The following is a 26731-nucleotide window of genomic DNA, read 5'->3' on the forward strand; positions in this document are numbered from 1 at the left end:
TAGGTATATATTTTAGGCGGATTTTCACGTGGTGTGGAACAGGTTAAGACCCGCTGACAGCTGAGTAACACGAGAATTCACAGGGAACGACTCTCTGACACACCTCCACGGACAACCATTCATTCACACACACGTAGGCCAACAGAAGGGCTTTGTTGACAGATTCTGTGACAAGTGTAGATAGTATCTACATGTACATTACATACATCCTCTGCGGTAGTAACCCTGCCAAGGTGATAATGTTACGAGTGGTAATTTAGCCGACATAAAACCTTTCACTTATTCCTCAGTAAGTTTGATTTATTACAGTTTTTGTTTAAAAGAAGTCATGTGCAGTAATGGAAAATACCTGCTTGAAATACCTGCTGGTTTTCCTTCATTTATCACTTTGCGGCACATTTGCTGAAGACGACAATAAACGCCACTTGAGGTGTTAAATATGTATTAAAGGTTATGCATATATTCCAATTTATGTAGTTGGGAAAATTCCAGCATCTCAATGTATTCAAGGTAAATATGAACAACAACAACAACAACAACACCAACACCAACAACAACAACAACAACAACAACAACAACAACAACAACAACAACAACAACAACAAAAGATAAACACAAAATACAGATTTGTCACCCTGTACAGAACAGAAGAACAGTAACATCACTAGCCCTGGCTGTAGAGGGAAGGGGGACAGGAGGGAGAGGAAAAGAGAGGAGGGACAGGAGAGAGAGGACAGAAGAGGGAGGACAGGAGAGAGAGGACAGGAGAGAGAAAGGACAGAAGAGATGATATGAGAGAAAGGAGAGAGAGGACAGGAGGGAGAGAGAACAGACAAGAGAGGACAGGAGGGAGAGAGGACAGACACGAGAGGACAGGAGAGAGAGGACAGACAAGAGAGGACAGGAGAGAGAGGACAGACAAGAGAGGACAGGAGGGAGAGGACAGACAAGAGAGGACAGGAGGGAGAGGACAGACAAGAGAGGACAGGAGGGAGAGGACAGACAAGAGAGGACAGGAGAGAGAGGACAGGAGGGAGAGGACAGACAAGAGAGGACAGGAGAGAGAGGACATGAGGGAGAGAGGACAGGCGAGAGAGGACAGGAGGGAGAGGACAGACAAGAGAGGACAGGAGAGAGAGGACAGGAGGGAGAGGACAGACAAGAGAGGACAGGAGAGAGAGGACAGGAGGGAGAGGACAGGAGAGAGAGGACAGGAGAGAGAGGACAGGAGGGAGAGGACAGGAGAGAGGACAGGAGAGAGATGACAGGAGAGAGAGGACAGGAGGGAGAGGACAGGAGAGAGAGGACAGGAGAGAGAGGACAGGAGGGAGAGGACAGACAAGAGAGGACAGGAGAGAGAGGACAGGAGGGAGAGGACAGGAGAGAGAGGACAGGAGAGAGAGGATAGAAGTGTGAGGACAGGAGAGAAGAGAGGACATAAGAGAGAGGATAGGAGAGAGATAGACATGAGAGAAACGATAGAAGTGGGAGGACAGGAGAGAGAGGACAGGAGAGAAGAGAGAGGACAGAAGAGAGAGGACAGGAGAGAAAGGATAGAAGTGTGAGGACAGGAGAGAAAGGAGAGGAGAGAAGACAGAAGGGAGAGTACAGGAGGGAGAGGACAGGAGGTAGAGGACAGAAGTGTGAGGACAGGAGAGAGAGGACAGGAGAGAAGAGAGAGGACAGAAGAGAGAGGACAGGAGAAGAGAGAGGACAGGAGAGAAGAGAGAGGACAGAAGAGAGGACAGGAGAGAGAGGACAGGAGAGAAGAGAGAGGACAGAAGAGAGAGGACAGAAGAGAGAGGACAGGAGAGAGAGGACAGAAGTGGGAGGACAGGAGAGAGAGGACATGAGAGAAAGGATAGAAGTGGGAGGACAGGAGAGAGAGGACAGACATGAGAGGACAGGAGAGAGAGGACAGAAGAATCCTATTCAGACGACACAATGAAGAACAGCACAACCAGTCCTCAACAGCCCGCTTGCTGGGTGAGGTGGAGCCAGGCTGTAGAAATGGCAGTTGGCAAAAATGTATCTTTGAAACACTCCTCATCGCTCCCCAACGGAATGAACCACTGGCTACAGGCACTCGGTAGCCATGCTAGTTCGGCGTGTGGGAGACCTCGTCTGTGTCCAATTTCTCCAGGTTACTGTTCTTTTTTGTATGTGACCTGTCAGTATGCAAATAGTGTGTGCAGGAGATTTGTATGAACACTAAAAAGACCAACCGTTGAAGTGTGGAGTGGATGGTTTCTATCCCTCAGTTCTTATCTCCAGGTTGTTTCCAGTGTCATTTCTGACATAAAACACACACACACACACACAAGGGGCGCTGTGTGGCTATGTGTGTGTCCTGGCCCCATGATCAAGCTGTCCACAAAGTTTGGTCATGTGACGTGAATCTGTTTAGAAGTTATGTGCCTTTTTGTTATAGACCTCTCCTCTTTTTGTTATAGGCCACTCCCCCTTTTCGCCAATCGTCAGCTGTTCTTTGGGTCATGACCTCTGGACTTGTCAATAACAATGCCCCTGTTACGGTGATAGGGACACCGTAGCCTACAGCTGCGAGTGCCGTCCTTCGGATGAGCCGTTAAAACCGAGGTCCTGACTGAATTCAGTCGTTAAAGAAACCAGGGTGCCTATCGCAAAGAGTAGGGGGTTCCTGGCCAAATTCCCAATCAGGTCTCTGACATCAAGGCCACCTAATCATCCCTTCCCCTTAATTGGCTGATATCGATCCCTGTCTCCTGAGCCGTTCAGCCAAAGCGCTATCTAATGATCATTCATTCGTGACCAACCTTTTCACAAAATCCTGTGCAGGTTTGTGAATCCATTTAGCGGTTATTTGCCTTTTTGCAATAGGCCACTCCCATTACCACGCCCCCTTTTAGTCAATTGGCATGAACACATACACCTTCACACACTTTTTTTTTACGAGGAACACGATGATGGTCGTAATTTTCCTGGGAACACCACTTGGTCGGCGCAAAACAACAGCTCACTGCATCAATAAACAATCAGATGTTTCTGGCCGGCCAAGTGGTGTTCCCAGGATCGCGCCGGAAAACTAACACCACCATCGCGTTCCTCGTCGAAAAGTACACAATGTGCAAAACCACCTGCTGATCAGACATATTTTTTTATTCAGCTTAAAGCTGCTGGTACCTCTGGGAGTCTGTGGAAAACCTCTGCTGTGCGTGCATGGACTTGAAAAGTGAGAAGTATTTTCTGCTGGGCAGGTAAACTCACTCTTACTCATTTCTCCAACATTTCGCCTACTGCAGCTTTAGTTCAGACTGCATAATGGTATGATGGTCCCACATGCAACCTTTTTTTGGGAAGTGCATGGTCATATTTGATTGGTGGCACTAGTGCGACTGGGGGAGAAATCATACGGCACCGCAACTATGTGATCCGACATTCGTCGGGTCTAGTTTTTTCGCGTGGCAAGACAGCCAGTAGACCTCTACCCTCCTGACAGCACAACTAGCAAATGGAAACAGCTGTGAGTGAACTGTTTTCTTCTTCTGGTGTTACAAACACACACTTCTGCCAGCCTCTGCAAGTCCTCCAAGTATGTTGTAGTACACACACACTTCACTCCATGAAGTAAACTCGTGCACACTTCAATAGTACAAGGAATTCAGATGCATGATGGAGTTTAGTTTGGTCCACAACCACCAGACAGGCTCGGTCTTGTAAATGATTGTAGATTAGACTATTGCAGGCTACTAGTAGGTTGGGGTTTTACTGAAATAAACAGCCTAATGATGATATTATATAAACGTTTTCCACTCATTTCCTTTCTTCAAAACTGAGACCCGTCAGTCACAACCTCTTCACCGGCTGTAGACGGTTTCAAAGTGACAACAATAAGTGTGTCTGACTCTTCATACAGTAAACCTTTTTTACTGTATGAAGCACATTCTCAGGGGCTCATACAGAACAAAGCATTTCACTGTGAAGTACATGTACGTTTATATATGACAAATAAAAACAAACTTGAAACGGACTACAGCGTATATCATGCCAGTTAGGGTACCTTACCTTGTATACTGCACCGAGTGTATACAATCTACTTTTAGGGCATACAGACCCTCATCTGCACCTTTCTTTACACTGTTTAATGTTCTCATATTTCCATATTCTGTTAATTATATTGTTTACTGTTTATCTTTTTCCTCATATTTATTATATTCAGATCTAATTCTATTGTCTATATTTATGTCTTTCTACTATTACCCTGCCCATACCTGTACCCCCCCCCCCCCCCCCCCCCCCGCTGCTATGACACCCTGATTTCCCCAAGGGGATCAATAAATATCTTATCTTATAACATTATAAAAGGACCCAAATGTATTTCCTGTTGCCAACACAATAGTAGACAGGAAATACATTTGGGTCTAAACGGTTGCCTAGCAACATAATTCCTCTATTGTGTAGGTGTTTCCAGACAGTAGCTGTGATGTGGTTTCACTGGAATCCTGTTGCTAGTTGCAGTTTGGACCCAAGTGCTATTTCCCGTCTGTTATTGCATCAGCAAACATGGCGACAGGAAATAAACTTGGGTTGGGAATGTTTACGTTGTTAGGATGAAACCGCCCATACCTTTGGGCAAGGACTCTTTGTTAAAAGAAAACCTTTATTTATTTGATCAATTATTTTAAATTAATTTAGTATTTCTCTCTTTTCCAATAAGGTTAACATGCTTGCGTGTATTATTACAGGTAATATATACATACGTACATTATGGTGTTGCCCTACAAAGGCAAAATAAAAACCTTTCCCGATGCCACGCCAACACAAGACAGCCATCAAATCAGGGGACATTACGGCTTCACAGGTCATAACGTCATGACCGCCTACAACTCTTAGCACCTGGTCGTGAGTCATGAGAATTATAGTATCAGAATGCCCGTACAAGACAAACCTAAGGAATGACCTAACGCTGGACCGTTGCAGTCTCGCCAAGACTAAACAATGGCGGGTCTGTGCCCCGACCGTTCTAGGGTCCTTTCTAGAGAGTGTGAGACGGTTGAGCACAGTTTGACTCACATCCTTCCAGCTCTCCTGCATGTTTACTGAATGCTGGCTCTAAATAGCGTGTGACATCACGGGTCCTGGGGTATTATAAGAGCGGCACTGTTGAAAGAGCTGGTGGAAAGTAACATGGAGGACTGGCTGGGCCCGCAGGTCTGGCTACAGGAAACCCCCTCCTCCTCCGGTGCTTCTCCCGGCATTCCACGCCGGCGCGGTGGGACAGGTGCCGGAGGATGACGTGATGTCAGCCCTCTTGGATTTGTGACCGATTCAAAGCGACATCGAGAAATGAAATGGTAAACGGACTGTATTTATATAATAGCTTTTATCCAAAGCGCTTAACTATATCCATATCTGTCTGAATATTCCTACTACTTATACAACTGCAGATAACCCATATAACTGTATGATAGCATCTACACTAATGCTGTATATACCGTATATATATATATATCTATTCATACGTCTATACATACATGCTTGTAATCCTTTATACAATTGTCTGTAGATAGTAGATACTATATCTATATCTGTACATATCCCTTACCTACTCTTACTAGTTACGCTGCTGGCCAGTATGACTTACTACTACCAGTGTCTTTATACCTGTATCACTGTACATATTAATACTACAACTCTATACATACATCTGATTAGCACTATTACTCAGTAGTACTCATTTATAAATGTTATACCCAGTTTAATCACCTGTACATTACTATTGCACACTTTACTGTTACATTTGCACTCTGGTTGGATGCCAAACCTCTTTTTGTTGTACTGTACTTTTGCTGTATGATGACAATAGATTTTAATTTAATCTAAAACGTATGCCTCACATTCACCCATTCACACACCGATGATGGAGGCGACCATGCAAGGTGCCGACCTGCTCATCGGGAGCAGTCAGGGGGTTCAGCGTCTTGCTCAAGGACACTTTGACGGAGGAGGAGCCGGCATTGAACCGGGAACCTTCCGCTTACCAGAAGACCACTCTACCTCCCGAGCCGGCGTCGCCCCCCGAAATGAAATGACGCAAGGGGCAAAATGGAAAGGTTTTCTCTAAATAATATATTTAATGATCCAAAGCAACAATTGTTTACAGACACGGGAAAGGAGCAAGTGCTGCGGTGGATAGAAGGACTTTCCTAGTGACGTTCCGTTCATCCGCGGGCAGCAGGTTCAGTGTTACGTGCCTCCAACTTCAGGCAATCGAAGAGTATTGAGTCAGAATTACTGGATCAAGCAGCGCTACGGCCAAGCAGGGAAGATTCTGCCCCGGCATTCGTTCAGGGCCGCGGGATATGACTCGGCGGTGATATCAAAGAGCCGATAATATAAAAGAGGACATCGTCAAAGGGTTAATTTACAGTGAACTAATAACACTGAATTTAAACTCATTACCAACAGATATATACAAATAATCGATCAACAAATAAGAAAGATGACAAAACAAATCACTGTTTCATATAAAAAATAAATCATACTCTAGGATTGACAACTAAAGTGAGTTATTGACCTGTGTGAAGGTGGTAAGTCGTAAAATGGCCGCTGTAACATCTACTCTCAAACCACTTCACCTACCGATTCCAAACCGTTTGACCAGCTAAAACATACATGAAAACTACATTCTGTAAATCTGAACCGACTAGCTTGGATGTAAACATGATCATTTCATTCTCCTATGGGATTTTCTTATAATTTCAAAAACCACAAGTAGAACGACATTACAATCTCTTTATCAGCCTCGCTTGACCAAAAGGCTCTTTTCGCAGATTTGCATTGATTAGAAGTTAACACGACTGTAACAGAAAACGATGCCGACCGGTCCACCGTGTCACATGACGTGACACCTGCCACAGAAAGAAAACACATTAGTGACTTGACTCCGCCTCCTCCTCCCCGGTTCCACCTGCCCGGTGCTGCCCGAGGCTCCGCCCTACTGTGTCCGGAGCTGGTAATCTGAAGAGGAAATGGACAGAGTTAATCAAATGGACAAAATAAGGAGGGAATCGGAGATAAATCATCAGGGAGGGGGGGGGGGGGGGGGCAGCTGATGCTTTCCACCCAGAATGAATTAAACACAAAAAGGAAATGAGAGGAGGATGTTTAGCAATTAGCGGCAACATCAGTGAAAAAGACATGTGCAACTTTCCGGGGGGGGGGGGGTAATCTTGACCGGGGAAGCAAAACATAATTTTTTTTAAGTTAGAACTCGCTAACATTTCACAGGACGTTGCTACATTGTGTCTTTTCTCTATTACTGTATCCCCTTTTCACAGAACTGCATCAGCTCGAATTCTAGTTCCCACAACACTGGGCTGCGTTGCCCAACTGTTGCCCAATCTGCCTTTCCACGTGTGGGCATTCTGCACAGAGTGTGAGAACTCAGGACGTACCGCCGTTCTGGGTGATGTAGCGGACCCACGGCAAGGCCTGGTAGCCACTCTTCTCGATGATCTTCAGGTAGCGCACCTGTCGCGGGAAAGAGGACACGTTTTATTCACATATCAAGAGAAGAGAGACTTTACACCTTTTTTTATTTTTATTTTTTTAATTGATATTTTTGCACAAATCTTTCCAATATTAAAAATACATCTTTCCACAGCATAATATGCAACATCCAAGATTCGTCTTTTTCTTTTTTGTAACAACATACAAAACATGTAAGAGACTCATACAAACACATTAACAACTGACATGGAAATTAAAAAAGCACTTACAAAAAAAAAAAAAAACATTACTATACATTGTGCATATATATCCCTGATGCACATACATTATATGTAGACCGATCAGGTATGTGCTGCATCTTCTATCGGGATGCCATCTTTCTCCATATTGCACGTGAGAGGATGCGTCTCAGATATATGTAGGTGTGCGTGAGAGCATGTATGAATGTGTGTCTCAGATATGTGTATGTGGGTACGTGTATCACGTAAGTACTGTATGTGTGTATGTCTCATACGTGTGTGTGTGTGTGCATCTCTCAGGTATGTGACTGTAATCCTACCTCTTGTGTGTGTCTCGTATCCATGTGTGTCTCTGCCCCCTGTGTGAGTGTGTATCTCAGGCATGTATATGCATGTGCGTCTCAGCTATGTATGTGTGTGTCCCCTATGTATGTGTATATCCCCTATATGTGTAAGTGAGAGCTTATGCTTCAACTATGTGTATAAGTATGTGTGTGCATGCCTGTTTCCTACAAGTGAGTATGTGCATGTATGTGTGCCTCTGGCATGTATATCTCAGCCTTGTGCATATGAGTGTGTGTAATTCTGTTATGTACACATACGAGTATGTGTGTCCTAGACATGCGTAAATATGCGCATGTGAGAGTGTGATAGAGAAAGTGGCCATTCCATAGATACACCATCCGGACATACAATCTATGCATATACATACATAATACAATATAAAGTATAGGTACCATCAGGTCAGATCCCCTTTTTCACATTCATCCTTGATAACACTGTAACCCCACCTTAATCATTCGTCCCCAGACCGTTCAGTCAGGTGTAGAAAACTGTCCCATACCTCAGCAAAGTTATCCTCTCTCCCTGCGACTCTATATGTCACCCTTTCATATGATGCTGTCCGGAACATTAGTTCCATCCATTCTTTAAAAGTAATATCAATGGGTGTTTTCCAATGTCGTAATGCAATTCTACATCCTGATATCATGGCCATTATATACCACATTCCCCGGTATTTAGGCAGTTTAATCCCTTTCGGTACTATACCCAACACACATGCCATTGGGGAGTTATTTACCTTTACATTCAGAACTTTACTTAGGAATATCACAATTTGATCCCACATTTTCCGGACTTTCTCACATTCGTATAACATATGTAGTAAAGTGCCTGTCTCCTTCTCACATCTCCAGCAGATGTCACCGTCCCTTAATTTTAGTCTGGCCAGTTTACTAGGCGTCCAATAGCTTCTGTTTAAAACGTTGTAAAAGATAAGTTGTGATTGTGCCTCCCTAGAGAATTTACCCCATTTGGACACCAGCTTCTCCCATATTTCCTCAGTAATATCCTCACGTACATCGTTCTCCCAGCTCAACCTCAGACCCGCCAACTTGGGTGCATTGTGTTCTCTTATAACATCATAGAATCTTGACGCACCGCCTTTCCTACGCCATCCTTTATAAAATATTTCTTGAATTGCAGTAATCTGGCCACATTTTGGCCCTCCCATTGATGACGATATACAATGTCTAATCTGTAGGAATTTATAGAAGTTTTTTATCTATACCAAAGTCCTCTCTAATATCCTCAAAAAGTAATACCCCATCTTCCCCGGCTATATCACCTAGTACATGTATTTCTTACCAATCTTACATTTTTTATTATACCATATAGAGGCTCTTAGTTAGTTAGGTAGTTAGATATGGGCTATCACCAGTCAGCCTGTGCGACTGATTCCAAGTTTCCCTGGCAAACGCCATTAGAGGGTTCTTAAAAGGTATAGGTCTGTCTGATTGTGTCAGGAAGGATTCCAGAGATGAGGGATATACCATTTCCTCCTCCATCTTGACCCAAGCAGGTGCCTCCTCAGTCGAGTGATTCAATTTGGAGAGCTGGGAGAGTGAGAACGCATAGTGATACCAGTCTAGCTTAGGCAGGGATAAGCCGCCATTTTCCTTTGCTGAATACATTTTGGCCCGTCCAAATAGCGGCCTTTTGCCCCCCCACAAATATACATTAATGACTTTGTCATACTGTTCGAGTAACTGAGTCGGGAGAGTCAGCGGCAGCATATATAGGATATAATTAAATTTGGGAGCCAATATCATTTTTACTAAGTTTATCTTCCCAAGGAGGGACATATTCATCTTGGCCCAATTCTGGGTCAGAGCACTAACGTGTTCGATTATAGGGGCAATATTGGCTTGCACTATCTCTTTCAGACCTGGGATCAGCTTTATTCCTAGGTATATCAACCCTGACGGCATCCACCTGTACTGCCATCCCCTCCTAATAGCAGGGGGACAGCACTTAGAGAGAGGCATTGCTTCTGACTTGCTCCAGTTGATTGTGTATCCAGATATTTCGGAGAAGGACTCGATAACAGTTCCAATGACCCCAGCTGCTGTTTGGGGATTGCTGGATACCAATAAGATATCATCCGCATATAAAAATAGTTTATGTTCCACCTGCCCCGCTATTACCCCTTTGATGTCTTGATTAGTGACTTTACACCTTTTTAACCACCGTGATTATGTAGGCATGTTAGTAATAATCATTACTGTTGATACATTTCAACAAATGACTACTAACAGTTCATTATTACTATTAATTACCGGTACTATTATTTACAGATTGCACATGTTTAGAATAAAGCGTTTCTATTAACTTGTTGCCTCTAATGTAGTTACAAAGACGATATAGGAACACTTTCCCTTCACACACGCAAATTGTTGATGGTTCACCTAGTTCATCTTTTATGGATTCATAACTTGAACTTTAATATTATTTATGTGCAAGCAACTATTCAAAATACACAAGGCAGTGTGGGGGAATCCTTTTGGGGTTGGCCTAAGACGATAGCTTGAATCTCACACCTAGAGAGCCAATGTCATCAACCCCCCCCCATAATCGCTATCCTTCTCCACCTCAGTGTTCTCCCAGGTGGCCAGGACGAGAGCACTCCTCTTAGCCAAAGCTCATTTAACCTACATGTACTTTGTACTATGCGTTTCACTATATTAAACCTATGTTGATCATGAAGATCCGTCTACAAACATAATTGATGAGTCTGGTTCCACCACAGCGGTGTTAGCTTTTCGACACAATGCATGGACTTTTGCGAAAGGGAAAACTCTCCATGTGCAGGTAAGTAGGTACACCGCACGTCAAAACATTTCTAATACATAATACTTAATAATAATACGTAATAGGGCGGTTAGGTGGCGTAGCGGAGATTGCGTTCGTCACCAACCCCGGAGCTCACAGCTCCGGGGTTGTCACCAGCTTGGCTGGCCGTTCACACTAATACAATTGGCAGTATTAGAGGGTGGGAGAAGCTGGCGGGGTGGGTCCGGGTCGTTGTAAACAGCGACTCCTACAGTTCGGTCGGGGCGCCTGCTAAGCGCGGATAGGACTTGAGTGGGATAGTGTGATCCTTCCACACGCTACGCCCTCTCAATGACGTGTGTCGGAGGAAGCACGTGATAGCCTCCACTCTCCCAGATGATCTGACTGTGGGGGGTAAGTGCGCAGCGACCAGGAAGGGGATTGGGAATTGGCATACGACTAACATTGGGATGGGAGAAAATCGGAGGAAAAATGGAGGGGGAAAAAGATCAATAAAAAAAAAATAATAATAATACGTAATACATTTCTAATACACAACCCCAGGTCAGTTATCCGACACAGGTGCGCTGCAGCGAGTCCGATAACCACAGAGTTACAAATAGTAGTAAGAGTGATGGCCGTCTTTTAAGGAAGTGTTGTGATCTGAGTCACACCGAGAAGAGGGAAGCAGCTTCCACACAGAACATCGGGCCTCTGCCTTCCAAGGGACACACGGTTCACATTTACATAACTGTACTCGCTTAGTGGCTTTAAAAAGCCAGAGAAGAAATTTTTTTTATATATGCACATGTAAGCAAATCGAGATGCCACTTTCACAAGCCATCAACTGCTATTTCATCAGACAAGTGTTGCCACACATCAGAGATTCAAAGAAAACGAGTATACTACTAGCTACGCCGACACCTCTGGGTCTGGGGAGGACTGGACATCCGTTTATCCCCCCCGATACATTGTTACAGTAAGATTACTGGCTGACAAACGTTTGGAAATAATCAGCTCTACTGGAGTCACTTTTTAAAGATCACTGTGTGCGTCGCTGCATCTTTTGGTGAGAATAATCATCTACAATAAATATAACAATTATAATAATAACCTTTCATACAAGAACTACAGCCCAAAGTGCTTCACGGCAGTAGAATAGACATAGAATGAGCATAAAATAGACTAAAATAGAATAAAAGCAATGCAGAGAATAACAACACAAATATGAACTCGTATAGTTTAAAACCTGAGTCTTTCTTCCCCGTCGTTAAGGGAGACTACCACCATCCAAAGCGCTGGAGATCAACTATGAGGCAGAGAGAGATGAACACAAATCCGTAAGATACATTTCACAAGAATGCAGGATCCGTGACGCGTGTGTATGGGGACCGCCGGTGGCCATTGCATGGTGAACTCCGACCCTCCGTGGGAGAAACGGCGACTTCGCTACCTCTCTCTCTCTCCCTCTCCGTACAGACAGGGCAGGAATTTGTGGCCGGGGTGCTGGCAGGCGTCTGGTAAGGCCTCGCTGCAGGCCGCCTTGTCATTACCTTCCACTACGCAGTGAGGTCATGAGGAGAGAGCGCCATGGCCAACAGACACATGACGACAAACGCACACATATACACACACACACCACACACATATACACACACATGGGATCACAGAGTCTGCAGGCGCAGCAGTTTCTCTCTCGAAACCCCGGGCGGCCAAACACGCAGTCGGCTTGACCGTGGCTCTACGCAGTCAGCAGAAACAGCATCAAAAGACGTCCTCCGCAAAATATCATTATGGCTTGTAAATTGAGATGGGGGGGGGAAATTAAGATGCTAGCTGTATCTAGCCTACTAAGTACAGAGTACTCCTGCGGTCAAGGGTCATCAGGCTTGTAGACGCTACAGCCACCAGCGTTAAGGTATTTGGGACTTTAGTTGGATTCTTTATTTTCCTCAATTACCTGCAGAAATAGGAGTTTAAGTTTCAACTGGCACACATTTCTTCCTAGTTAAATTCCCAAGACGTAGTTACTTGCATCATGCACGCTTAATATGCGCGCACCCCTACACTTAGTGGTGGAGTTAACAGGAACTTTCTCATGCTTTGATATTTGCATGCGTCTAATTAAGCCCGAGGCCTCTTCTCACACGTAGAGAGCGGCGTTGCGTGCCGCATTAGTGGCGGAGAGCCCGTCAGCCGGGGCCTGTAATGAGGAGGGGCCACTGGCGCTCCGGGGGCCACTTCCATGGGAATAGGCTGCCTTGCGGCCGAGTGCTCTCGAGGTTCTCTAGTGAGGGTTCTGTAGCTTTTGGCCATCAAATAGTTCACTCATTGAAATATTTTATAATTTTTTTTGACGGGCTTTATTATTTTTTTTTATTATTGTTTTGTATATTGTATATTTTGTATAGTGTTTGGTCTTTATTCTTTTTACTTCGTACCATATGAAGCACAATCTCAGGAGGCTCATACAGAACCAATCATTTCACTGTAATGTACTTTATATGTGACAAATAAAACAAAACTTGAAACTTCAAAGACAGACGAGGAATGACAAGTAATGCTGCCATGTGTAATTTTCTTTTAACATATCAATTTGGGTATATATATATACGTACTTACGGATCCTTGAGAAGTAGGATTGGCCAATGGGAAACGAGCTTTGTCATAATAACATGTTACATCGTATGTTATTATATATAAAGCCTCATAGCTATTGTTTATAAACAATACTCTTTTTGTATTGTATATTTTTTTGGAGCTTCAAAATACATGTTGTGACCGTTTTAATGAGTTCTATTATTCAACTTAACAAAAAGATGATCACGGGCAGAGAGGGAAGTTATGGTTTAAGGGGGAAACTTAAAATATCCTACTGTCCGCAGCACCAGAAGCTTTGCAGTTTGTGGGGCAGCTTTGTGGAAAGGACTACAAGTGAAAACAAAACCGAGCAATAACAACACAGTTCAGAAATAGAAATAACTGATAAACAAACGCAGATCTGAGGAACTATAGAGAGTTGCTCTCAAGGAATGTTTACATTTCTTCAAAACCAAAAGATAATGGTCGCTTTTTAACCTTATTTTAGGTAGTAAGAGGGTTTTATTTTAAATGTTATGATCTCGTAAGAAAGGGGCAGGACTAGATAAGCCGTGTTTCGTTCTGCCTCTTCTCAAACTCATCCTTGTTTATTTTCCCACGGATGAAGACTCATTTGTTTACGTTTACATTTTGTCTTTACTGCGATTTGTTTTTGTGTTCGAGATGAATAAAAGATCAAATCAAACTTAAGAATGAAAAATTTCTACAATAAACAGACTGCCAATTGAAGGTGCACTTGGTTTTGATAAAGGGTTGGGCCTTACAATCCTTAGCAGGCCTTAATAAACTATATTCTTTATATATGCATTGCAATATATAATATTATCAGTGGATTATCATGTATATTGTCATCCTCGGTTATGAGCATCTGCTCATGTTAGGATCGGGGGGCATTTGAAGGAGGGAGGAACAGGAAGTCGTTTTCTTTCAGCTGTCCAATTCACAGACATTCTTATACGGCCAAGACCTCCTCAATTACCATCATATATTTCAATTAATTCTGACTCCAATCCCCTGGCTTCCGAGTGGGCTGCATGATGTCCTCACAGCTTAATATAATTTTAATGGCCCATCAGAGGACAAATATGGACATCCCGAATGTTCAAATTGGAGTTATATTGAAGCTGGCGTTTTAAGAGCTTGTTGTGGAGCTCATGACAGCATGTCAGCGACACGCGGATAGTGTGTTCCACCGACTGTGTGTGTGAGAAGTGGTCAGGTGGGTGTGTTTTTCTATGGATTTGCAGCAAAGGCCAGAAGTCACTGAAGGAAATATCCCAAGGAGAAAAAAAAAACTCTGGGTGGTTTTCACTTTCAGGTCGAGCCGCAAAGTCAAACGTTGTATCAAAACTTGTCTCAATATATAGGTATGGGTTAAAAGAGAATATGAGTAGTCTATCCTTTTTCACTTTTTTATTTAATACGATCTACCATCGCAAACTCAGCTGTGTCCTACTATTATTTCACGCATTTTTCTGCACCGACCCGATTCCAACAGGATGGGTCAGTGTTGTCATGGAAACGTCCAAAATACGCTCAAAGTTTCCTTGTTGCCACTGGGAGACAAATTGCATTCCAAGAAGTAGCTTCGTCTCACAGTGCTGAATAACTCTCCCAGTGCTGAATAATAGTCTCCCAGTGCTGAATAATGGTCTCCCAGTGCTGAATAATGGTCTCCCAGTGCTGAATAACCTCGTCTCCCAGTGCTGAATAACTGTCTCCCAGTGCTGAATAACCTGGTCTCCCAGTGCTGAATAACCTGGTCTCCCAGTGCTGAATAACCTGGTCTCCCAGTGCTGAATAACTGTCTCCCAGTGCTGAATAACCTGGTCTCCCAGTGCTGAATAACTGTCTCCCAGTGCTGAATAACTGTCTCCCAGTGCTGAATAACTATCCCAGTGCTGAATAACCTGGTCTCCCAGTGCTGAATAACTGTCTCCCAGTGCTGAATAACTGTCTCCCAGTGCTGAATAACCTCGTCTCCCAGTGCTGAATAACCTCGTCTCCCAGTGCTGAATAACCTTGTCTTGAATAACTGTCTCCCAGTGCTGAATAACTCCCAGTGCTAATAACTCTCCCAGTGCTGAATAACCTTGTCTCCCAGTGCTGAATAACCTCATCTCCCAGTGCTTAATATATTTGTCTCCCAGTGCTGAATAACTGTCTCCCAGTTAGGGCTGAGCCCAAACGTTAGAACATTCGGACCTTCATTTGTTACGTTGGCATTCGAATCTTAATGAATGGGTTCGAACCTCCGCTTTTTTATTAATTAAAACATTTGTTTAATTTTATTTAATTTATTTTACACAAAATATATATCAGAATGTGATATATATCAGAATATCACAGTACTATGTTGTGTTTACAATCATTCAAAAGTCACACACGAACACAACAACGAACAACAACAACAACAACAACAACAACAACAGAGTCTAGTGAGATGAGGAGGGTTTTTCCGTCAAAAAAGAGTTGAATGACTTGCACTCACTCCTCTTATTTCATAATACGTTTCCGAACGGACGGTTGGATTAAACCAAGTGTATGCAGTGATGCTGATGCATTCCCAGCGGGAATGTTATGTTATGCACGTTAATTAAGCTATGTAATGTTAGAGCGCAGCCCTTTAGCTTGCTAACGTTAACACTTTCAGTGCCAGCAGGGGGTGCACGATTTAGTGCTTGAATGCCCACCATCCACTTCAATGTTAGCGTTAATAACGCCTAATCTATGTTTTAAATTATGGCTATGTGTCTAATCTGCCCGTCGCTTATCAATGACTCGTTTTCCAGTCAACATTGTCGAAGCGGATAGTTTTTTTATCGGTTCATTTTCGTTTTATAGCATTTTGAAAAGCCCTCGTTTTCAAGGAAAATAAAAAGATTCCATGAGGTAAGGAATCTATTTTACCAGTCTTGGGATAATCGGAGTTTTTTCACCTATATCTCAGCGTGTGCCATATGTGTGTGTGTGCGTGTGTGTGTGTGTGTGTGTGCTGATCAGGAAATGGATCATCGATTTTTCAGCCCGCTTCTCTAGCGTGCATAAGTACACATATACGATCGATAATCTAGCGTTTATTTGAAAGCGATTCATAAATAGGCCGAAAAATGACAACGTGTTTTGTGTATTCCACTAAAGGGCGGTTCCTGCAGAATCAATTTTTTCAAGTTTAAAAAAACGAGCGTTTTTCAAAATGGTATAAAACAGAAATGTACAGATTAAAAAACAATCCGTTTCGACAATGTTGACTGCAAACAAGTCATTGATAAGCGACAGGCGTATTAGACACAGCCATAATTTAAGATATAGTTTATGCGTTTGCAAATGTGCTCGCCCTCTCATTGAATAGAGTGCTGGCACTCAAGCGCTAATTATAGCGCCCCCTGCTGGCACTCAAAGTGTTAACGAAGCAATGTGTGCATATGCTCTACGTTATATGCTTAAATGTGCGCTAAGACTCGACAGTACTGAACCAGATTTTTTTGCATGATTAAAAACTATGGTTTGAACGTTCGTTCGAAAAACCCTGGCGAATGTTCGAATCCCAAAAACAGGCTTGGGGACAGCTCTACTTCCAGTGCTGAATAACCTTGTCCTGAATAACATTGTCTCCCAGTGCTGAATAACCTCATCTCCCACTCCCAGTGCTTAATATCTTTGTCCCCCAGTGCGTAATATCGGTCTCCCAGTGGTGAAGAACTTTGTCTCCCAGTGCTGAAGAACTTTGTCTCTCAGTGCTGAAGAACTTTGTCTCTCAGTGCTGAAGAACTTTGTCTCTCAGTGCTGAATAACTTTGTCTCCCAGTGCTGAAGAACTTTGTCTCTCAGTGCTGAAGAACTTTGTCTCTCAGTGCTGAATAACTTTGTCTCCCAGTGCTGAAGAACTATTTCTCCCAGTGCTGAAGAACTTTGTCTCTCAGTGCTGAAGAACTTTGTCTCCCAGTGCTTAATATGTTTGTCCCCCAGTGCTTAATATCTGTGTCTACCAGTGCTTAATATCTTTGTCTACCAGTGCTTAATATATTTGTCTACCAGTGCTTAATATATTTGTCTCCCAGTGCTTAATATATTTGTCTCCCAGTGCTTAATATCTTTGTCTCCCAGTGCTTACTATGTGTCCCCCAGTGCTTAATATCTTTGTCTCCCAGTGCTTAACACATTAACTGCCACGGAGTTTGATCATCTTATACCATTCTCTGCCAGCACTGTAAGTCTATGGAGATGTTCACCTTCTTTGCATGGCTATAACTTTTTTAATTGTATTGCTAAATTGACATTACTATGGCCCATTCAACATCGATTATCTATCGTTCAGGATGTAGGAACGTTTTACTTTTTCATTCACACATTCATACGAAAATACCGTCTAGAATATAAATATGTTTTTATCGTTTTCTGCAATAATTCCTAGAACGTGAGATATAGGCATAAATGCATATATAGATTATCAAATGCCGTTTGTTGCCGATCCACGCTATATAAAAAATGTCAACTGTACATTATCCTAAACCTTATGACTGATCATGCACGGATGAACGGAGGGGGGGCGTTTATAATTCCATGATCGTCGTTAAATGCTTTGTGTAGTATGGGTGATATATAGATCAGAGCAGTTTGCATGGATAATAATAAACAAGCAGGCTGAATGTAACATCAGCCTCCGCTTACCGTTGGGCGATGATACTGGAGCAAAAAGATCCCAGTTATTTGATGGGGATCGAGTCGATCCATTTCCGGTTTGTATAATAATAATAACAGCCCAAATCATGTCGATTATTGAGTTATGGCAGCGATCCATATGCACGGCGTGTGTCTACAGTCCCGCAACGATATGCAAGTGGCCGGACGTATTTAGGAGACGCACCGATATCCAACCGGCCATTTCCGGTTTGGCAACTCGCCGATCATCCACCAGGTGGCAGTATTGAAGCGTTGCAGAGTTGTGCCGAGTCCCACTGCATCAGACGAGGCTCCGTGAGGGAAATATGAATAACATGGCGAAAATATGAAATATGATCTCAATAACGTTGTACGCCGTGGATTGGCAGAATTCGCATGAACTTGAAACACGTCGTACAACGTGAATGGCGCAAGATGTGTTAATGACCTCAGTGAGACCACTGTGTACCCGGGATGTCTCTTTATACTGCTAGGATTCTGAAGACCTCTAGTGTTAACACATTGGTCGCCAAAAACGACTTACGCCATTTTTGCCCGCCATGCGTTGAACGCCAACAACGGCGTAAATAGTTTTTGGGATCAATATTAAATTTTTTTGCCATGGCATTCATAATTCATCCAGCCTCCCTCCGGACTGCAGCGGCACCCTGTATGAGATTGCAACGCTTCAATACCGCCGCCTGGTGGATGGTCGGGAGTTACAAACTATAGTGCATTTGGATCGCTTTAGAAACGCAATAATCTATATGATTTCGGCGTTTATTGCGCCATACAAACCGGAAATGGATCTAGGAGATCGGCGTCAAATAATTGGGATCTTTTTCCTCCAGTCTCATCAGCGAACGGTAAGAGGACACTAACGTTATTTTCAGCCCGATTGTTTATTCATTTCACTGCAAACCATCTGCTCAACATATCAACCCATACTAAATAAAGCCGTTACTGGCGCAAGGAATTATAAACGACCCCCCCCCCCCTTTCCTTCACGCATGATGAAGCATAATGTATACAGATCATATACATTTGAATTTTTTAATATAGCGTGTATAGGAAAGAAACGCCAATCGATCATCTATCATATGCGTCAGGGCCTATAACTCTCGTTTTTGGAATTACAGCAGAAAACCTTAAAAACATACTTATATTCTAGACGGTATTAACACAACAATGTATGAATGAAAAAATATAATGTTCCCACATCCTGAACGATAGATAATCGATGTTGAATGGGCCATAGTAATGTCAATATAGCAATACAATTTAAAAAGTTATAGCCCTGCAAAGAAGGTAAACATCTCCATAGGCTTTCAACGGTGGCAGACTGGGTACAATGATGGGCAGAACCCCCGGCTCCCAATGTGTTAAGCATCAGATCACGTTCTTGAGTCATAACAACAAAGTCAGGCGACAGGGAAGTGGGCTGAGGGAGATCTAACAGCAGAGCTATGATAAAGAAAATGGAACCAGTGAAAACTGGCAATATTTTGAGGTCATATTTTGGTTTACGATGTACTTTTCAGGTGAAAATTGAGACAAGGAAAGTAACAACCGGGCGAGGAGTAGGTTTGTCAGCCCTTCCTCAGATCAGACAATGAAACGTGAATCCTTCCTGCCTCCATCTGTAGGTCATGGGGCTGCCCAGGAAATCACAGGACATGCAACACGTGACTCCATGCTGAGCAAAGGTGAGCAACTGTTAATGCAAACGTGAGAGAAATATCACACCTAATAGCCTCTCTATCCTCCTTTGAGTTGAATAAGAGGTGAATACCAAAGGAGTGATATCTAGTAATATCTCACACAAGGGTTCTATACTAGTGTGTAACTTCTAGTGTTGTGACACAGAGGCAAGTCCCAGATGTTGAACATTTCTCTGCTCTGCTTCAGAATTCCCTCTAGAGAGTACAGCATGTCTCCATAGTCCTGTGTGTTGTTTTTGTGTGTGGTGTGTGTGTGTGTGTGTGTGTGTGTGTGTGTGTGCGCGAGAGCGTGTGTGTGTGTGGGAGGGAAACCGTATGGGTCTCTAAGGTGATAGTGTTAACAGTACTGCTCTAGCGCCCCCTCTGGTCAATAGCGTCCCCATCTGAAATCCCAACCCTGACACAGACACAGAGTGGAGACAGGACAGATGTTCAACAGCGCCACCGTGTGGTCTACGGCCGGTAGGGCAACAAAACAACTGCAGAACTCACTTTGTGTGGACTATATAAAAGGTAGATAATAATAATAATAATAATAATAATAATAATAATAATAATAATAATAATAATAATAATAATAATAATAATAATAATAATAATAATAATAATAATAATAATAATAATAATAATAAAAAAACTTTAGGAAGATATACATGCATATGTTATGGTAAATGTGGGAAATCTTGTGATTTTGCACGTTTCCTGGGATGCTTGTATAGGGGACAAGATTTAAACATGTTGACTAGGAAAACATTTGGTGGCTAGTTACAGGTGGTTATTGAATCACAATCAATTTGGATTGTAAAATATATACTGTATATATTTTTCTTTCTTTTTAGATAATGTGGTGGAACCCCATCCTTAACACGAGTGCCAGCCACGAGAAATCTCATTAATTCATGCCATGCGTTGAGTGCCAACCGACGAGAAATCTCGTTTTTAACACTTTAATCGCCGATGACGTGTTTAGACGTCATTCCTAGCCATGCTCATTCTGCCGAAGACGCCGTAACTCGTCTTTGATGTCAATATTTCAAAAATCTGTGATCGAAATCATATTTCTCCTACGGGGTCCTGAGATATACTGCTGATCTCCACTCAACTCTCTAGCGGTTCAAGAGCGCCATCTGGTGGCCGATCGGGAGATTGCCAACAGGAAGTGACTCGTCAAACAGGAAGTGCTCATCCATAAATCGTCCGGGCACTCGCGATCATTAGCAGGACTCTATCTCAACACACTGGATAATCAATCACTCGCCCTAACTCAATAAACAACGTTATTTGGACTTACATAGTATTATACAACCTGGAAATGGTTCATCAGGATCAACATCCCATAATCGAAAACTGTCTACTCCACGCTGATCGTCCAACGGCGCGAGGAAGATACGGTGAGTTTCAACGTTATTTTCTAACGTATTCTATACTAACTGATCTGATGATCATATGACCCACACTAGATGAATGGTATAACGTTGCCCACGGAATTATAAACGCCCCCTCGCCCATCCGGTCAATATCAGATGATACGTAGTAACTTCTAGAAGTACCTCCAGTTGAAATTTTTTATCTCGCACCGATCGCTACCAAACTGTATTTGATCATCAATATAATGCATTTGGGGCTATAAATCAAGTTCTGAAGAAAGCTGCAGAAAACGATAAAAACATACTTATACTTTAGACCATATTTTAGTATGAATATGTGAATGAAAAAGTATATCGTTGCTACACCCTGAACAATGGATATAGGACATTAAACTATAATACGGTCAACAAAGAAAAAAGGAAATGTCGTGCAGCGGAGCGAAAATGGAGAAAAACAAAAACCACCATATGCTGTGATATATACAAAGATGCTTTAACTGCTTATAATAAAACCATCCGCTTAGCAAGGAAAGATTACTTCTCTAAAATCATTACAGAAAATGCTGGAAACTCCAGAATCCTCTTTTCCACTATTAATGTACTACTCAACACTGCCCCTACACCTCCTCAGTCATCAACGGTTAAGTGTGAAGAACTTGCACTATTCTTTAACAACAAAATAACCTTGATCAGGGCCAGCATTACTCATGATGGAAATAAAGTTGATTGCGGCAAACCGTGCAATGTAACCATGAGAAGTTTCACATGCATCACATTAGATGTACTCTGCAAAACTGTCTCAGAATGTAACTCCTCCACCTCAGACATTGACCCTATACCTACAGCTTTCTTCAAACGGGTATTTAATAGTGTTTCAAGCCCTGTGCTAGATATCATAAACACTTCCCTTAGGACTGGTATTTTCCCGGATGCCTTTAAAACAGCAGTTGTAAAGCCATTACTAAAAAAACCTAACTTGGATAGTAATGAAATGGCAAATTATCGTCCAATATCCAACCTACCATTCATTAGTAAAGTACTTGAAAAGATAGTTTCAGTTCAAATAAATTCCTTTCTTGAAGAAAACAACATCTTAGAAGAATTTCAGTCAGGATTCAGAAAATATCACAGCACTGAAACTGCCCTCACCAAAATAATCAGTGACCTCAGACTAAACTCTGACGAGAATAAGATCTCCATCCTTATCCTGTTGGATCTCAGTGCAGCATTTGATACAATCGATCACGATATTCTAATCGATCGTCTTGAAAACCATGTCGGTTTCTCAGACCATGTGCTGGGCTGGTTTAAAACATACATCAGAGGGAGGAAATTCTATGTTAAACTAGGAGATCACATGTCTGATATATACGACAACAACTATGGAGTTGCACAAGGGAGTTGCTTAGGTCCTTTACTCTTCTCCCTTTACATGTTACCGCTGGGTGATATCATCAGAGAACATAATGTAGATTTCCATAGCTATGCGGATGATACACAACTGTACATATCTGCTGAACCAAATGATACAGCGATTAGCTCCATTACAGACTGCTTACTGTCAATAAATAAATGGATGAGTAAGAACTTCCTGAAACTAAACGAGAACAAAACTGAAATTCTAATTATCGGCTCCAAAACTAAAAAAGAAACATTAATAAAGAACCTGGGGGGACTAACCCCTTGGATCAAATCTGAGGTCACTAGTCTTGGGGTTATCATAGATTCAGAACTGAACTTCAATTCTCATATTAGCAAAGTGACGAAAACATCGTTCTTCCATCTCAGAAATATAGCAAAAGTACGACCATTTATTAATCAGAACGATGCTGAGAAGCTAATTCATGCATTCATATCTAGCCGGTTAGACTACTGTAATGCACTTTTCACAGGTCTCCCTAAGAAAACCACAGAGAGGCTTCAGCTAATCCAAAACTCTGCAGCCCGACTGCTAACTAGAACCAAAAGGAGAGAGCACATTAGTCCAGTCCTAGCCGCTTTACACTGGCTTCCTGTAACATTTAGAATTGACTTTAAGGTCCTTCTCCTTACATACAAAGCTCTAAATGGACAGGGACCTAGCTACATCGCCAACACTCTAATAAATTACACACCAGCAAGAACACTGCGATCATCAGCTGCTGGACTACTAGAGGCTCCCAGAAGCAGTCAAAAGAGGATCGGTAATGCAGCCTTTATCAACTATGCCCCAAAACTATGGAACAAACTACCCCAAAACATCAGGGAAGCCAACTCGCTAGACATCTTTAAAAGACAGCTTAAAACCTATCTCTTTGCTCAGGCATTTCACTGATAGATATCTGCTACCACCTAGTGGCAAGAGGAAACATCAGGGATATCCTGACACAACTTGTATTTATTCTTACCCTGCCTACTCTTTTACACTGCCTATCAAATTCATGTGTCGGTTATTGCACTTTTTACTTCTTACTGATGACTATTTTTAAACTGAATCATTTTAAACTATTCTTATTTATTGCTAGATCCAAATGTGAAACACTGCGGGTTGTGACGCACACACACACAGTCACACACACACAGTCACACACACACACACACACAATCACACACAAACACACACACACACCGACATACACACATACACACACACACAGACACACACACACACCGACATACACACACACACACACACACACACACACACAGTCACACACAGACACACACACACCGAGTTGTAGTAGCGTTGTAGTTGTAGATCTAGGTTAACTGTGTCCTGGTAGAGTAGTAGTAGATCTAGGTTAACTGTGTCCTGGAGTGGTAGTTGTAGAGTAGATCTAGGTTAACTGTGTCCTGGAGTAGAGTAGTAGTAGTTGTAGCGTTGTAGTTGTAGATCTAGGTTAACTGTGTCCTGGTAGATCTAGGTTAACTGTGTCCTGGAGTAGTAGTTGTAGAGTAGTAGTAGATCTAGGTTAACTGTGTCCTGGAGTAGTAGTTGTAGAGTAGTAGTAGCTGTAGTAGTAGTAGATCTAGGTTAACTGTGTCCTGGAGTGGTAGTTGTAGAGTAGCGTTGTAGTTGTAGATCTAGGTTAACTGTGTCCTGGAGTAGATCTAGGTTAACTGTGTCCTGGAGTGGTAGTTGTAGAGTAGTAGTAGCTGAAGTACAACCACACACACACACACACAACACAATAAACACACATACACACTAAACAACGATGCATACAGGATTATTTATGACTATTTTTAAACTGAATCATTTTATTCTTATTATTTGCTAGATCCAAATGTGAAACACTGTGATTATTTGTTCATGAACTACAGGAGTATTACTGAATAGAGAGCCTATTAGGATGCTAGATCCTAATGTGAAACACTGTGATTTGCCATATCTTGCTATGCTCGCTCATGCCTGTATTTTTTATGTCCGTTCTATTTTATAATTTTTTGACTATTTTTAAACTGAATCATTTTAAACTATTTTTACTATTTGTGTTACTGAAAACTGTAAGCGGAGAGCCTATTGGGATGCTAGATCCTAATGTGAAACACTGTGATTCTACCCGTCTATCTTTTTATGCTCGCTTATGCCTGTATTTTTTACTGTTGTGAAGCACTTTGAACTGCAACCTCTGTATGAAAAGTGCTATACAAATAAAGTTATTATTATTATTATTATTGAATGGGCCATAATAATGTCAATTTAGCAATAGAATTTAAAAAGTTATAGCCCTGCAAAGAAGGGGAACTTCTCCATAGACAAATAGAGCTGGCTAGGGATGGTAAATTATGAATGTAACCATGGCGATCAAAGTGTTAATCGTTATTTTCTTTATTATCAATTTCCATACATTTTTCATCAATCTAGCTTCACGTTACCAGTGGGGATCTGTCTGAGCTCAGGGAAAATACCGCCCCCTATCGTCTCTCCAGATGGTATTGCACCCCATTGGATTGGACTGAATGAAATGGATGGGGGAAAAAAGAGTCCGGATTCCACATTTTACTTGTCAGGCATGTAATCCGAGCAGATCCCATTAATTGCCCACCATCAGAACAGCGTGGAATCAATAAACGTGATCGATATTTGGAATGGCGATCAGGAATTAGAATAATCTTTTTGGAGAACATCTGATCTGAGGTAAGGAATCTATTTTACCAGTCTTGGGATAATCAGAGCTCTTTTCACCTATATATCAGCGTGTCCCATATGTGTGTGTGGCTGTGAGTGTGTGTGCTGATCAGGAAATAAGATAATCGATTTTTCAGCCCGCTTCTATAGCGTGCATAAGTACACATACTATCGATAATCTAGCGTTTATTTGAAAACTATTCATAAATAGGCCGAAAAATGACAATGTGTTTTGTGTATTCCAGTAAAGCGCGATTCCTGCAGAATCTTAAATTTTTTTCGGAAAGTTTAAAAAAACTAGCGTTTTTCAAAATGGTATAAAACGGAAATGAACCGATTAAGAAACAATCCGTTTCGACAATGTGATCGCTTTCTCATTGAATTGAATTGTTGGCACTCAAGCGCTATTTTTGGCTCGCCCTGCTGGCACGGAAAGTGTTAAGGAGGGGGCGTGACGGTAGCCCCGCAAAAAACAATGACTTGAATACAAAAACATTTCATATATTCAATATTATTTAATCTCCCGACAGCCTAGCTGTCCTCCAAATGTAATACCTGTGCAAAATACTTAAGTTTTATATTTTTATATTCAGAGTTAATTATATTGTTTACACTATACTGCACCTTGTGTATACCGTTTACCGTTCACCTATATTAATTGTAACGTATAATATAACCGATAGGGCATACAGATACTCATCTGCACTTTTGTTTACAGGGTTTATTTTTCTCATATTTCTATATTCATATATATTTTTTTGTATCTACTTTTTCTCCCCATTTTCTATTTTTCTCCCATCCCAATTTCGTATTATCCAATTCTACCCTCCCCTGTCTCGAACGTTGTTAGACCATGCCTCCCACTGGTCGGCTGCAATGTGGACGAAGCCTTGCATCACGTGTCCCCGCCGGTACACGAGGAGGCAGCCGTCGCATCTTTTCACCTGCACAGCGCGATCTCTCAGTGGTGAGGAGTAACGTGTGGGAGGCTCACGCTGCCCCCGATACTTCCTGATTCTGCTGTACAGGCGCACCAACCGACCTGTAGGAGTCGCTGTCCACAACGTCCGATCCCCACCCACCGGTTTTCCAACCCCCTAATACTGCCAATTGTATTAGTATGAACGACCAGCCAAGCCGGAAGCAACGCAGAGAGCTGGGCTCGAACCCAGCATCTCCTGCGTTAGTGGCGAGCGCCTTGCCCACTGCGCCACTTAGCCGCCCTTCTATATTCATATCTAATGTTATTGCCTATATTTATGTCTTTCTACTATTACCCTGCCCATACTTGTACCTCCCCTCCCCTATGCTGCTATGACGCCCAAATTTCCCCAAGGGGATCAATAAAGGAATATCTTATGTATGGCCACTAAAAGTGCTTGTTTTTGCCACTGAAATAGAAATCTAGCTCAAACAGAAGTCTCGATCT

General features: G+C 42.4%; 1 protein-coding gene across 1 annotated transcript in view; it reads right to left on the reverse strand.

The window, feature by feature from the left end:
- Positions 1-6089: 6089 nt before the first annotated feature.
- ap1m1 (adaptor related protein complex 1 subunit mu 1) overlaps positions 6090-26731 on the reverse strand; it is a 55778-nt gene continuing 35136 nt past the window's right edge. The window contains exons 11-12 of the mRNA XM_084327504.1: positions 7437-7512; positions 6090-6999 (exon numbers count right to left, since the gene is read on the reverse strand). Of these exons, the coding sequence (XP_084183630.1) occupies positions 6977-6999; positions 7437-7512 (99 nt within the window). The 3' untranslated portion in view covers positions 6090-6976. The remainder of the gene's footprint in view (positions 7000-7436; positions 7513-26731) is intronic.

This window comes from Notolepis coatsorum, assembly GCF_963971535.1.
Source record: "Notolepis coatsorum genome assembly, chromosome: 13".
NCBI lineage: Eukaryota > Metazoa > Chordata > Actinopteri > Aulopiformes > Paralepididae > Notolepis > Notolepis coatsorum.